At 46.3% G+C, this 13711-nt stretch overlaps 1 protein-coding gene across 2 annotated transcripts in view; it reads left to right on the forward strand.

Annotated features, from left to right (window-relative positions):
• Nucleotides 1-11609: 11609 nt before the first annotated feature.
• The window catches only part of SNAP25 (synaptosome associated protein 25), a 44707-nt gene continuing 42605 nt past the window's right edge, over nucleotides 11610-13711 (forward strand). For both annotated transcript variants that reach the window (XM_074988471.1, XM_074988470.1), the window contains exons 1-2: nucleotides 11610-11681; nucleotides 12621-12662. In XM_074988471.1, the coding sequence (XP_074844572.1) occupies nucleotides 11610-11681; nucleotides 12621-12662 (114 nt within the window). The remainder of the gene's footprint in view (nucleotides 11682-12620; nucleotides 12663-13711) is intronic.

Genomic DNA, 13711 nt, shown 5'->3' on the forward strand with positions numbered 1-13711 from the left:
AATGGCAGGTTTCCAAGATGAAGCCTCATGTGGTAGCATTATTCTTGCTTGATCCAATGGGGTCTCCTGGACACAAGAATATGGGGATGCCAAGTCTCAGTAGCATGTGGACATACCGGAGTCTGCAGGATTTTTCTCAACAGCTTCACATGTCTGAGGTCTCAAACCAGGCTTTCTTTGCATGGGATTGATGGATGATCTCTAGGCTAGATTTTAGCCTCATGCTTATGTTGGCTTCTGCTAGCCTAACCCAGCACTCCCAGTTGTGGACAGTCTGTCTAGGGAGGGCTGGCCATGGTACAAAGTATTCCTAATCTGCCAGCCAGCAGAGCTTCAAGAGTGGGCTGTGCTAGTGGAAGAGGAGGCCAGAATGCCTAACAGATGGGTGGGTATACTAATCCAGCATGGCACCAGAGCAACGCCCCACTGGTGGAGCTCCTGTGAAAGCCCAGTTGCAACTTACAGCTGCCTTGTTCCAAGGATCGAAACCCCTGAGGTGCAGCGAGATCAGTAAACTGCAGCCATACAACTCAGCACCGGAGAGGGGGAGGAAAGAATCCCTCTAAAATTTCCCTTCTCTAATGTTTCTCTGACCTGGTATTCTCCAATCAACCCATAAGTCACCCTCTGTGACAGACTGCAGGAAGCAAACATGTGCCTGCACTCTGATCACTCAGATGTTAATTAGATCCCCCAGAGAAAGCCAACAGAGGTCATTAGGCAGCCAGGTTGGCTGGCTAGGTGGGATAAGGAGCCAATTAGCTCATCAGCCTAAGGCAGAGAAAAGTCAGGAAGGGAGTGCCAAAAGAGAGCAGGGGGGATCAGGACTACCTGAGCTGTTACACAAGGGACAGAGACCTCTGTTCCCCTCACCTCCTAGGGGAGAGGGTAATAAGACTGCTGGTGCTGGAAATAGACTGTTGCAGGGGTGTTGTCATGGGAGTGGTGGAGGGAATTTAAAGGATAGAGTGAAAGCACAGCCACTGGAGTCTGCAGATTCTACAGTGAGAAATCAGGAGAGAGGCCGTGCCCTTTGACATGGGAAGACTTGTCTGGTAGCTGGACTGCCCCCCATGGTGGCAATTTCAGACACCCCAGGGAGCCTTCTGGGAGTATCTGATGCCTGGACAATGGAGCAGACTGAACCAGGTGGGGGCTGACAGGAGGATCTGCAGCCGAGCATGCAACCTTTGCAACAGTCACACCAGCTGGAGAGAGAATTAATCCCTGGCAAGACAAGCAATAGAGGAGCTTGCAGGAATGTATCAGGGAGCAAGCACAAGCAAAGCTGTTACATCACCAACTGGTGATTCCCAGTACAGGGAATGGTAACCAGAGCTTGAGGGTCAGCCTGTGTAAAGCTGGGGCTGCCACACTTCAAGTAACATAGTGTGCCAGTGAAGACATCCTCTGGCCTAGACTGTCCAAGGGAAAAATAGATCTGCACTTTAATACAGTGGGAGTGCTTGAAAAGAAACAGTGGCTGTATTGCAGCATTGAGTTTGCCATGGTAAATTGCTGCCTTTTTATGTTCCTATATTTATTGCACTGAAGAGTTTACATCCCAGCAAAGTAAATATTTCCCTTTAAAGGTCACCCATTGTATTTCTTCCTCTACAGGTATATAAGATGATTCACTTAGAGCTTTAGAATACCTCTCCATACATGACACATTCCAACTGCCTGGCTCTTTATTGCATCTGAACTTTACTGAAATAAACCTGAAATAGAATACATGCAGCATTCAAACTGAAGTAGACAATGTGTTCTGCTCAGTGAGTTACTTTATTACCTTCTCTTTAACCCTCAGTTTCCTACTGTTCTTCTATATCTATATTTATCCATTCCAAACTCAGTTCCAATTATATAAATATATTGAATTACTCTGGGTTTTCACTAGATGACAGAGCACAGTTCGGCCCAGGAAGTTTACACTCAAATTTCTATAATATCTGGATTTTTTGCTGTATGTAGAAGGATGCTCTGTGCATGAAAGCAAGGGCTCACATTTTCTAAGGAAGAAGCCCAAGGTCTGCATGACATTTTGTGCTCATAGTTATACACGCAGTTACCAGAGCTATTCCTGCACATTGATTGAATGTGCATGCAAATGGCTAAAAAGCCAAACAAGTTGGTTGGCTGGTTGCCAGTAATCCAAGCTCAGAAAAGCCTAGTGTATTAAATTTATAACCTGGACTGGCTGATTTGGCAAACCCACAACAACTGAAGGCACATAACAGTTGGTTTATACCCTTGTGGCGCAGTGAAACAAAAAGGAACCTGGGAAAGATGCATTTTCCATCAAGTAAGAAGCTTCTAAAAGTCAACTGGGAAGTGGGCATTCAAATCCCCTACCTGGCTTTGAAAAGCTAAAATACCAAGCATTTCCAAAACCACAAGTACTGTATGGAGAAGGTTTCCAAAAATACCCCCCGCCTCCACCTGCTCCCAGTCAAGTCAGTAGCCAAACCCCCACTGACTCACAAGCAGAAGGCCAACCCATGAACACTAGTTATCGCCTGGCCATTGTGAGTGCCAGTAAGTGGCCACCCAGTTGCAAATGCTTCAGTGGATTTATGTGACTGGCACTGACAGTTTGTTGTTTTGTAAGATAAATGCTTTGTTTTGTTTACAGGGTTACTTTAAACCTTGCTCTGAAGTACAGTATCTGGGATCAGCGGGATCAATATATAAATCTATATTGCAGGAAATAATTGCTTCCATAAATCCAATCTGCAACACCTAGTGACACTGAAGGGATTTTTACCTGGCATCGGTGTCTATTTTAATTTAAACTGGGATAAGCACCCAACACCTATGAATTTCAGTGGGTGTTGGGTGTCTCATTAAATGTGTACTATTCCTCGTGCTTAAGGAAAATTATTAGAAACATATAGGCAGTCACAAGTATGTATCAACTGCAACATCTACACAATGTTCCCCTACATCCAGAGAGATTCCACTGCTTACCTTCTGGTGTGCCATAGAAACAGAGAGGGAGCGGTGCTAGGCTATACACTATCAAAGCAAAAAGCAGTCAAGTAGCACTTTAAAGACGAGCAAAATAATTTATTAGGTGAGCTTTTGTGGGACAGACCCACTTCTCCAGACCATAGCCAGACCATATTGAGTCTGTTCTGGTCTGGCTATGGTCTGAAGAAGTGGGTCTGTCCCATGAAAGCTCACCTAATAAATTATCTTGCTAGTCTTTAAAGTGCTACTTGACTGCTTTGTGTTCTGGTGTGCCAGTGAGTGACCTGTATTGATTACTGTGCATGGTTGTCTATAAATGAAGTTGAATCGGCGCTGCAGCACAGCGCTCTTGTTTATGACTAAAACATGATGTACAAAGACTTGTCTGTAAGAGTGCATTGTGGTGTTTCTCAATCTATTTTAAGTGCTTTATAAAAAAAACCCACCCAGTTTCAAGCAACCTGTCAAGGGTAATCATCTGACACACAACACCTCTCTGGTTACAAGCTATAACAATTTCGGCTGTGAAATGGCACATATCACAGAATATATATATATTACTCAGAAACTATCCTTATAAGGGCAAGTCACCATCCAAACTTACTGCTCATTTGTGCTCAGAAAGTTCTGCGATCGAGAGCCAGCGTAGTTGGAGGGACGCCTGCTGGAGAAGTCATTTACCTGTGCAATGTTTAGAAACTGTGATGATAGATAGACTCATTTTTAATTAATTGCACTCAGCTCAGCATTGGTCTGTTCAGGCTTCATGTACCACTTTGTTTACACTGGATATGGCCAGAGGAGTCAAACCAGCCCCATATTAGCATTACATCATCTCATTTGTCTAGCATCTTCCACGTTAGGAACATAGAATCATAGCAATGTAGCACTGGACGGGGTCTCAGGCTATGTTTATACAGACATAGCAGTCAACGGCTGATATGCAATTTTAGCTATGACAATTGCATAGCTAAAAGCGACTTAGCGGTGGTCAACTACAGTGGCTGTCTACAAGAAAGAAGGTCAATGGGAGCATTTCTCCCATCAAGCTTCCTGAATCCTTCCCACTCATGAGGAGTTCTAGGATCGACTTTGACCCCAGAAAGCATGATTGTGCACAGGCACGAAACAAAATCACAGAAGTTAGACCCTGAGTGGGTCAATATTCCATGCTAGTGTAGACCTAGCCTCAGTCAGTCATCTAGGCCAGTCCCTTGTGCTCAGACAGAACTATGACCAAGCCCATCACTTATCCCCTATTATTTAGACTGCCCCTTACACCAGAGGTAGAAATCAAATTCTAGTTTCTTCTTCACTCAGTCATGTGAACGTTCAAGTCCTGCCACTTCCTAGGCTGTGTCCAAATTAAACCTTTTTATTTCCATAACATTCACTCTTGCAACTCAGTCAATGCTGGTGTAGCCCCAGATGCAGGCAGCTGTGAGTATTTTAAGCACTGGGTCTCTTAAGCTATAGACAACATGGTGGCTAGAACACCTATCCCTTTGTAACCACTACTGCTCCTGCCATGACTAACATGGTTAACAATGATGAGAAATTCTAGAGAAGGAATCTCAGAGTAAGCCAGGCTCTAAGAGCCAGAGCCCTCCAATGAAAGCTCAGGAGCCCACTGGTGTTCACATGTCATGGGGAGATGATTCTCCAAAATTGATTGGCAGCAAAGCCACAAAGCCACACAGAGCTCTAACGGGTAGTGCATGTCTTGAAAGTAAAACACACTGAGGTTGCATCACCCTTATGCAGGAGGGAACCCTCTCCCTGTGTTACTTAGTTTCTTGCTGTGATATCGCATGGCATTTAAAAATGCTGAAACAAATCATGGGCCAGATAGTCAGCTAATGTAAATTAGCATAGCTCCACTGAAGTTAATGGAACCAGGGCTGATGAAGTGTGGGGCGAAGGAGCGAGGTACAGTTGTATTAATGGGGCCCCAGAAACATGACCTACAAAGTGCCCAAACTTCTTTCACCAGGCCTATAAGCAAGTGTTGCACAGCTGTACGGCACTGAGTAAATCAGGCAGAAAAAATAATGAGAGGCAGCAGTGACAACTGGTTCTTCCCCAAGTTCCCATATTGCATCATCCCATGCCGAGACCTACACACAAGGGAGAGAGAATCTTTCAGTCTCTGTTCAGGTCATTATTAGGGCCAACAGGCAAGTTAGAGAAACACTCTTCCAAGCCTGCTGTGGCACAGACAAGCCCAGAAACCTTTATGGCTTTGGTAATCTGGTTGTTATGTAGGTGTTTGCGCCTGATTTCATGGACTATTGACATCAGTGGCTTCAGGTCAGATCTTCAGTGTCAAGCACAGCTTGTTGGAACTTTTTTGACGGAACGAGTTCCATCAGAAAATGGAGCTTCATCAAAAGCTGAGGCTCCGTCCACACTACAGCAATCTGTCGACAGATTGCAGCCAGACACAAAAGCAGATCACTCTGTTGATCTGCTCTGTCGACAGAGAGTGGCCAGGCTGCCTGTCTGCTCTCAACTGAATGGCCAACTGGAAGTACAGCAGACAAGGCTGCCAGGTGTCCTGGAAGCCCTGTCTGTTCACAGTGGGCCCGCTGGTGCATCCACACTGGCTTTCTGTTGACAGATTCTGTCGAGAGAGATGTTCTGCCACCTGGGATAACAGCAGAATGCTGTTGACGGAAGTGCCACATTGTGTCGATTTACAGTCGACAGAACACATTTGTAAAACGGATGCTCCATGAGTATTGTCACCAAAACTCTCTCGTGTAGACGTAGCCTAAATGTTTATCCAGAACCTTGATTTCAGTGAAACTGCATATGGGACAAGTAAAAATGAATCCGTCTTTCTCATTTCATTCCTGTAATCCTGAAACATTTCGATTTGATTCTTTTAGACTTCGCCATGATACAAAAGATTAATTTTAAAACTGCCTTGTATGTATCTATTTAATCTCTATAGCTTTTAATTGTTTACATTACATTACATTGGATACGTATTATCAGAATGAGGTGTTCACCAGTTCAAAACACAAAACTGTCAATGCTTCTGACTTGAGATGTTCATGCAATGGAAAATTCCAAAGGTTTGGCTGCTTGGTCTGATTTGAGGTAAAAACTAATTTTGCTATGTTAGAATTTCCCATAGAATGGAAATTACATTCTCTGATTGAGTCCAGGGCCAGACCAAGCAGTGAGTGTGTGCACTGCTGGTACATAGCAAGGAAGGATTCAAGGGGCCTTCCAAAACGTTACGGTAGGGAGTTTGTGGAATCCCCATCACTGGAGGCTAGATAGACACCTATCAGGGATGGTCTGGATGGTGTTTGGCCCTGCTGAGAGGGCAGGGAACTGGACTCAATGACCTCTTGAGGTCCCTTCCAGTTCTAGTGTTCTATGATTCTGTGATAATTCTGCTGCAGACCAACGTTTTTATGGAGGCTCCTTTGGATGCTCTGACCACTTTCCTCACTCCCACACACCCTCTGTTGTTCTGGGAGTGACTCCTCATGGAAGTGTACTCTAGACACAGCCCACCCAAATCCAGCACAGTGACCTCACAGTGGTTCCGCCTCCCGAGGAACCTGTGTGGGCTGGATTGGCCCCCTACAAAAACAACAGGACTTCTTTAGTCACCCTGACAGTGTTCTTGTTTGGAAGCAGAAGGGTGCCTGACGTGGCTCTGTCCCTCCGAATCCCTGGGGTGCTCCCGCTTTTTGGTGGAACTCATTTTCTGCTGACAGCAAGCAACTCAAAAGTGCCTGATGTCAAACTGATTATTCACCAGGCCATTTAGCCAAGCTTTTGCGTCAGCTTGGCCCAGAGATGAATTTCTTGCAATTGGTCCTTAATGCTTCTGTGAATAGTCTGGAAATCCAAAGCACCAGGTGGCCCTACCCACCCACCCACTCCCCCCAGATGTAATGGGAGTTTTTAGATTTAAGGTGACCCATCACAAGATATTAGCCTCCCTCAGACAGCGATGTTGCAATGTGCTCAGCGTTTGAGATTGACGCAAACAGAAGGCTAAGCCAGTAGCTCAGGGGCTGGCTCTTTGGTCTCCGCGAGATAGATTTCTTCCTGCTATTAGAATGAAATAGCAAGAGCACCTCAAGTGAGAGCACAGCTAATGTACAGCATGAAGGTCAGACGTTTCCCCCCCTTATATAACCACAGTCCTTTGTAGCAGCAGAAACGGATACGTAAGCAGCTGTCTGGTTTTCTTATTTGCAAGCAGAGAGAACTAGATTCAGCAGCAAATATCCTTGGCATTGTGATCCCTGCCAGAAGGCGATGGATCCTGGCTGGGTGGAAGTTGATTTATGCAGAAAAAGAAAGGTTCAGCTGCTGCAGAATAGTCCCCAGGGAGGAAAGAGAGGGGGAAAAGCAGAGTAAAGGACTTGATAAGCCAAGATGAAAGGACGTCTAATCCAAACCAGAGTTTAAGACACTGCAGAATATCGGCTTGTTGCTGCTTCAATGGTTTGAGTGGGTTGGTTTGTTGCGTTCTGCTGAAGCGGAAGCCAACTTTTGTGTCAGCATCTAGCCAGCTGCCTTTTGTTCAACTTTAATTAATTGGCGTGTGTTAGCAAAGCAAACACCACTGCGGCCTTCAGCGGGGCATTGCTGTTCTGCAGAGCTCCTTCTACTCAGTGCTAATCTGAACACCTGCCTAACTGATGTCCCATAGCGCTGAAGCAAATGCTCACCCTCCCAGTTCAGTACAGCAGCGGTGTGGGCTGCAGTCAGGGAGATGCCTGAAGGAGGCATCTGTGCACCCCTGTGCACTTCCAGGGCTCAGACCAAACAGAGACAGAGAGGTACATAGGTGAGACTTCTGGGACATGCTAGAGCAGGTCCCTCTGCCCCCTGCCCCAGTTTAACAGCCTCTATGGTGTTGAGGAGGATGCAAGAATCAGGGAAGGAGAACATCATGCTGGAGTGGTGGAAAACAACCTTATAGCTGAGACCCTCCTTCCAGATGAGATCACACCATCCTCCGGCATTGAGGATTCCCCCTTTGAGGGAGGGAGCCCCTGTTTATTAGAGATGGGTAATAATAATAGCTAGGTTTGGTCTGCCCATGAAAACCACATGGTGATTTGCCTGCCAGGTGTAAAGATTACAGACCTCTGAGACATCTAAACAAACATGTGCTGTGCTGGGGAGGAGACAGTGGTCATGGACATGTAGCTACCAATGACATAGGGAAGGGGAGGAGAGTAACAGGTAAGCCAAATTTAAGCTGCTAGATAAGAGGTTAAAGTTCAGGACCTCTATTGCCTGAAACGCTTCCTGTTCCTTGCACAGGCTTGGTTAGAGAGCTCAGTGGTGGATGAAATTATAGTGTTCAGAGGAGGGATTTAGGAATGTTAGTACAGTAAGGTCTCAGAGTATGAAAACCAGAGTATGTGACCCCGCTGTGATGTGGCTAACCCCGATTCCTACAGGAAACTCAGGGAATGCATGATTTCCAGTTGTGCTTAACTTGCTCCCTCTGCCCTGGCTCAACCTCCCTCAGCTCTGCATGGCCCTGGCTCAGCCCCCACCCCCACCAGCTCTGCTCACCACCTGCGCATAGCTCCTGCTCACCCCACACCCCCATCTCTGGTTCTAGCTCACCACCCCTCAGGCACAAGTCCGGCTCCACCTCCCCATCCCCGATTCAACCCCCCATCAGCTCACTATTCCCGCACGGCTCTGGCTCACCCCTGCCTCAGTTTAAACCCCCTGTGTGCAGCTCCAGTTCAAACCACCCGCACTGGTTCAAACTCCTTGCACGCAAGCCTGGTTCCATCCTCCCGCCCCAGTTTAACCCCCCACCATGCGCGGCTCTGGTTCAAGCCCCACCCCCCATGCACAACTCTGTCTCAACTCCACCCCTTGCCCCCTGCAGCCCTAACCCACCGCCAGGCTTAACCTTCCCCAACTGCCCCCAACCCCAAGACTTACCTTTCTGCTGCTTTCCCAGCTGCAGAACATGTGTTCCACCGAGGAAAAAGCTGGACCCCTACTTACGCAAAATTTGGGTCATGCGAGGGTGCGCGGAAGGAAACCCTCACATACTCTGAGACCTTCCTGTAATTAGGGAACCTTTTGGGAAAGGAGGAGCCTATGCAGGAGGACTGGGCTCCACTTAAATCAAAACGGAACCACATTGCTGGTGTATAAAATTAAAGAGGTTGTAAGGGAGGTTTTAAACATAGAGCTGGGGAAAAGCTGGAAGGTGAGGCAGAGGGCATGTTTTGGACAGACACTTCCTATGGGAGAGGATTTATTAAAGGAGCTACTCTATATCCAAGTAAATAGGAGATAGAGGTTGGCACAGTACAGGTTAAACAAGAGTCCTAGTCTTTTATCTTACATGAAGGCTGACAACTAAATAGCGACAAATTTTATAATGCTTGAATACAAATACAAGAAGTCTCAATCTTCTGACAAGTCTACACTTAAGTGCTATATATGTGCAGCTGCACTCAAAAAAAAAGTGGGGGGGGCGTGTTGGAATCAAGATGGATAGGTCTCTGAAAACATCTACTCAAAGTGCAGAAGCAATCAAAAAAGCTCAGAGAATGTTAGGAGCCAGGGGGAAAGGAGACATACAATCAGACAGAAAATATCATAAAACCATGGTATGTCCACACCTTGAAAACTGCCTGCAGCTCTTGTTGCCTTCGCTCAGAAAAGATATATTGGAAGAAGAACAGAGTGGGGCAACAAAAATGATTAGGGGTATAGAACAGTTTCCATGTGAGGAGAGATTAAAGAGAATGAGACTGTTCAGCTTAGCATGGAGAGATGATGGAGATGGGATATGACAGAGGACCATAAAACCATGCATGGTGTGGAGACAGTGAATAAGGGAGAGTTATTTACCTCTTCAGGGGTCACCCAATGAAATTCATAGGCAGCAGGTTTAAACCAAACCAAAGGAAGTACTTCTTCAGCCAATGCGCAGCCTGTGGCACTCATTACCAGGGAACGTTGAGCAGGCCAAAAGAATTATGGAGTTCAAAAAAGAAATAGACAAGTTCCTGGAGACAGGTCCATCTAAGGCTATTAATCAAGATGCTCAGGGGAGGCAACCCCTTGCTCTGCATGTCCCTAAAGTTATGATTGCTGGAAGCTGGGACTGAGTGACAGGGAATGGACCATTCAATACATTGTCCTGTTTGTTCATTTCCTTTGAAGCATTGGGTAACTGGCTATCATCAGAAGGCAGGACCCTGGTGTAAATGAACCATTGGTCTGAGCCACGATGGCTGTCCTCATGGTTTTGTGTTATGTTATCATGTAATTGATAAAACAGACTATAGTTTATAGCTGTTATTTGCAGCCCTCCACCTCTGCTTCCTGCAGGATAAGGGCTTCTTCTGAGCAATAATACCTTGGCAGAGCAGTGATGTACAATGTGCCATGTTTGAGTCAGGCAGAGAACTAAACCAGCAGTGATGATGTACAGACTTAGTAGGCTGTAGGAGGCCCCACCTTCTTTATCAGGTCAGCAATAGAAACCAGTTTGTGTCTCCTGGTGCATAAAAAAAGCTAAGAAATGCCTTCCCAAATGAGATGGATGGGGAGCTGATCTCAGGTACTGGTGGGTTCAGTGGATTTACTCTGGATTTAGACAGAATGAGAATCTTGCCCCACTGGAGGCAATGATTGAGAAAGGCCAGCTGGATGTTATAGGACAACCTTCTGCCTTGCTTATTAAAATGTAACCAGGATAGTTTTAAATAGCTCAGAATTCCTAAAGGCAGTATCTGGGCTAAATCCCCAGCTGATGAAAATCAGCCAGGCTCCATTATCTGAAAGCTACTAAGGCACTAACTCAGAGGCTGACAACCTCCACAATCCTCGGGGCAAGAAGGCGGAGGGGCCCAGCTTTGCGTTCCTGGAAGAGGTGGAACTAAGGGCAGAAGGGGTGGGGCCTAGGGCACTCGGCCTTTAGTGCTGCCCAGACTATGGTGCTGGGCTCCCCCACTCAGAGCCACATGGTGCAATAGAGCAGTGCTGCCACAGCATGTCAAACGGGTCCGGTGCAGCTGCCTCCTTCACCCCCACCCCTGTCAGCAGGCCTGGCACCACACAGCTTACCTAAAGACCTGGCTTGCTGTCATATAGACCTTCCCTGTCCTGAAAGGCAAGTATAGGCAAATATACTGACTTGCAAGATAATGTGGGCTTATAACCTAAAGCCAAACATTTCCCATGTTGGAGAAGTTTGAATGCAGCTCAACCCTATGTCCAGTAACAAGTCACCTCTTCTTAATTTGCATTTATAAGTGGTTAGTACATAATGGCCATTGAAAATATAGAAACTACAAATGAATTCATTTCTCTTTACGGAATGCATCAAGGTTCGTTCCATGCTCCTATACTAAAGAGAGACTAATAGCCCCAGAATAGAACATCACCTTGAACTACCCGTGAGCACTCTGTACTTTATAAGAGCCACCTGCCCTGATGAACCATTGCTGGCGAGAGCACAAATATTAAAGTGTTTCTGAAGGGATTGCTGTTTAAGCACAAATCCGCAGAGTGAAGCAAGTTTAACCCCCTATTTGCTGTATTGCAGGCTCACAGGTGGGACAAACACACAGCCTTGATCAGACGCCTCAGCAAACGCACTCACAGCTAAAATGGCAGAAGAACTTGATATGCGCAATGAGCTGGAGGAAATGCAGCGGCGTGCTGACCAGCTGGCAGATGAGGTAAAACCAATAGCACACGAGGAGCTGGAAAAAACTTGAGGTTCTTTTTGCTGTCTTCAGGCTACATCCAGAAATGTGCAAAGTGCTTCAGCGGCTCATTTTACTTTACACTTCGGTAATTTGGCTGGACTGAATTCTGGTGTCTCCAACACAAGTTTCAATTCTCTGAAGTCCATGATCAACACCACATTGACAACAGCAGAATCAGGACCATTTTCTTAGACATTTTGAGCTGATGCCTCTGTGCAAAGGAGAGGAAAGGGGTAATGTGGAATGAAAAATGAGTCGTGGTCATTCTGGAGCAGGCAGATACAAGGACCATGGGCCTGCACATCCAGCTCCAACCCTACCCCTCTGAGAGTCATGGCAGATGTGTGGTTATCTGTATGAGTCTTTGCTCATCAAAATTATCTGTTTGTCTCTGATATTAGGATCTGATAGTGAGTTAAGGCAGAACTGGGCTTTAACAGGATGTCTGCATTGTAAAAGAAACCCACAGCAGGGCGTAGGTCAACTGACTTGGGCTGGTGGGGCTGAGCTAAAAACAGCAATGTCGATATTTGGGCTGTGGCTGAAGTCCAGGCTTTGAAACCTACCAAGAAGGGGAGGGTCTCAGAGCCCAGTCCACACCTATAGATGAGGAAGAAGGACAAGGCTGGGACTATGTTCCATTCTGGGGAGCATTCATCAGTACCAAGAATGCTATTGCTAGAGAGTGTTGGCTGCAGAATTTCACTGACCTCCCAGGCCAGAGTGCCTGGAGAAAGCCTCATTTCTAGTACTTCCATGCTGGGATAGCTGTCATCTGGCTATTAGAGGCTGGGCTGAGAGGTACTCAAAGATGTCTGCCTGAGGCTCTTTGTGCCATTTATACAAGCCTGCATACTAGTAATGGAAACAGCATTCGCCAACTCTAACTTTTCCCCTGTTTTTTTTCAGTCACTTGAAAGTACCCGTCGTATGCTGCAGCTTGTTGAAGAGGTAAGACCTACACGTTATCCTCCCTTCTCCTGTAGCAAGAGGTCTGGGAAAGCCTGACCCAAGCTAATTCATGAGCTCCCTGCCGATACCTCATGCACCAAAGGTGTCTCCATCGGCTTTTGTGGCCATCTAAAATGTGGCTCATTTGAAAGTGTATCTCCTAACCTGCTAGTGGCTTTCCCAGTTCTGCTGGGAATTAGTTCCATGCAAGATGTCAGGGAGCTGTTAATAGAACAGATCCAGACTTGGCTGTACTGCAGAATAACTGCTGCAGTTAATGAGGAATTGTGTTGGGTCCATGTTTTAATTTTGGTTGAATTGAAATAGTCAAGGTAAAGCAACAAAACACCCTTTGTATGTGACCTCTGGTTGGCCTTATGGGCCTGATACATGCACACTGGCATCAAGCAGCAGGGAGCTTCTAAGCTCCACAGAAGTCAATGGGGAGTAATACAGAGGTGTGATGGACTTGTTATCTATCTGTTCACCCATTTTAGGTCTTTACAGGGCCCTAGTCATGGCAGAATCCAGGCAATGGTTCTTTACTTTCTCTTTAGAGTGTTCGGAGTAGAGGTGTTAGGGTACATGAAAGATGGCAGAATGACAGGCGTGGAGATAGGAAACCTCAGATCATACACAACACCGGGAGTGGCAGGTCAAGCTTGGTCCATCTACCCTGCTAATATGCCTCAGTGTTCAGTGGTGGGGCCCCTCAGGAAGGTGTCATTCACTGAGGAGCCAATTCATAGTGATCAGGGTGGTGGGGTTTATAATCTGGAACACTGAATTCCTACCACCAATCAGCTCCTCTGGTCACCTGAGCTATGGTTTCAAACAAGACTGTCAGATGTTATTGTGGGGGAGATGACACATTTAATAAGTCACTAATAACCTTGACAGGCTTTAGTATGGCAGGGCTCCTTCCACCCTCACACCTGATTTGCATCAACAGCAATGGGTGACCCAAGCAAATACAAAGGGAAAGGAATAGCCTTAAGTCACACTTTTATAAATTGTCCAAAGCCCCAGCTTTCATTCCCAGCCCACAA

This window comes from Carettochelys insculpta, chromosome 3, assembly GCF_033958435.1.
Source record: "Carettochelys insculpta isolate YL-2023 chromosome 3, ASM3395843v1, whole genome shotgun sequence".
Lineage (NCBI taxonomy): Eukaryota > Metazoa > Chordata > Testudines > Carettochelyidae > Carettochelys > Carettochelys insculpta.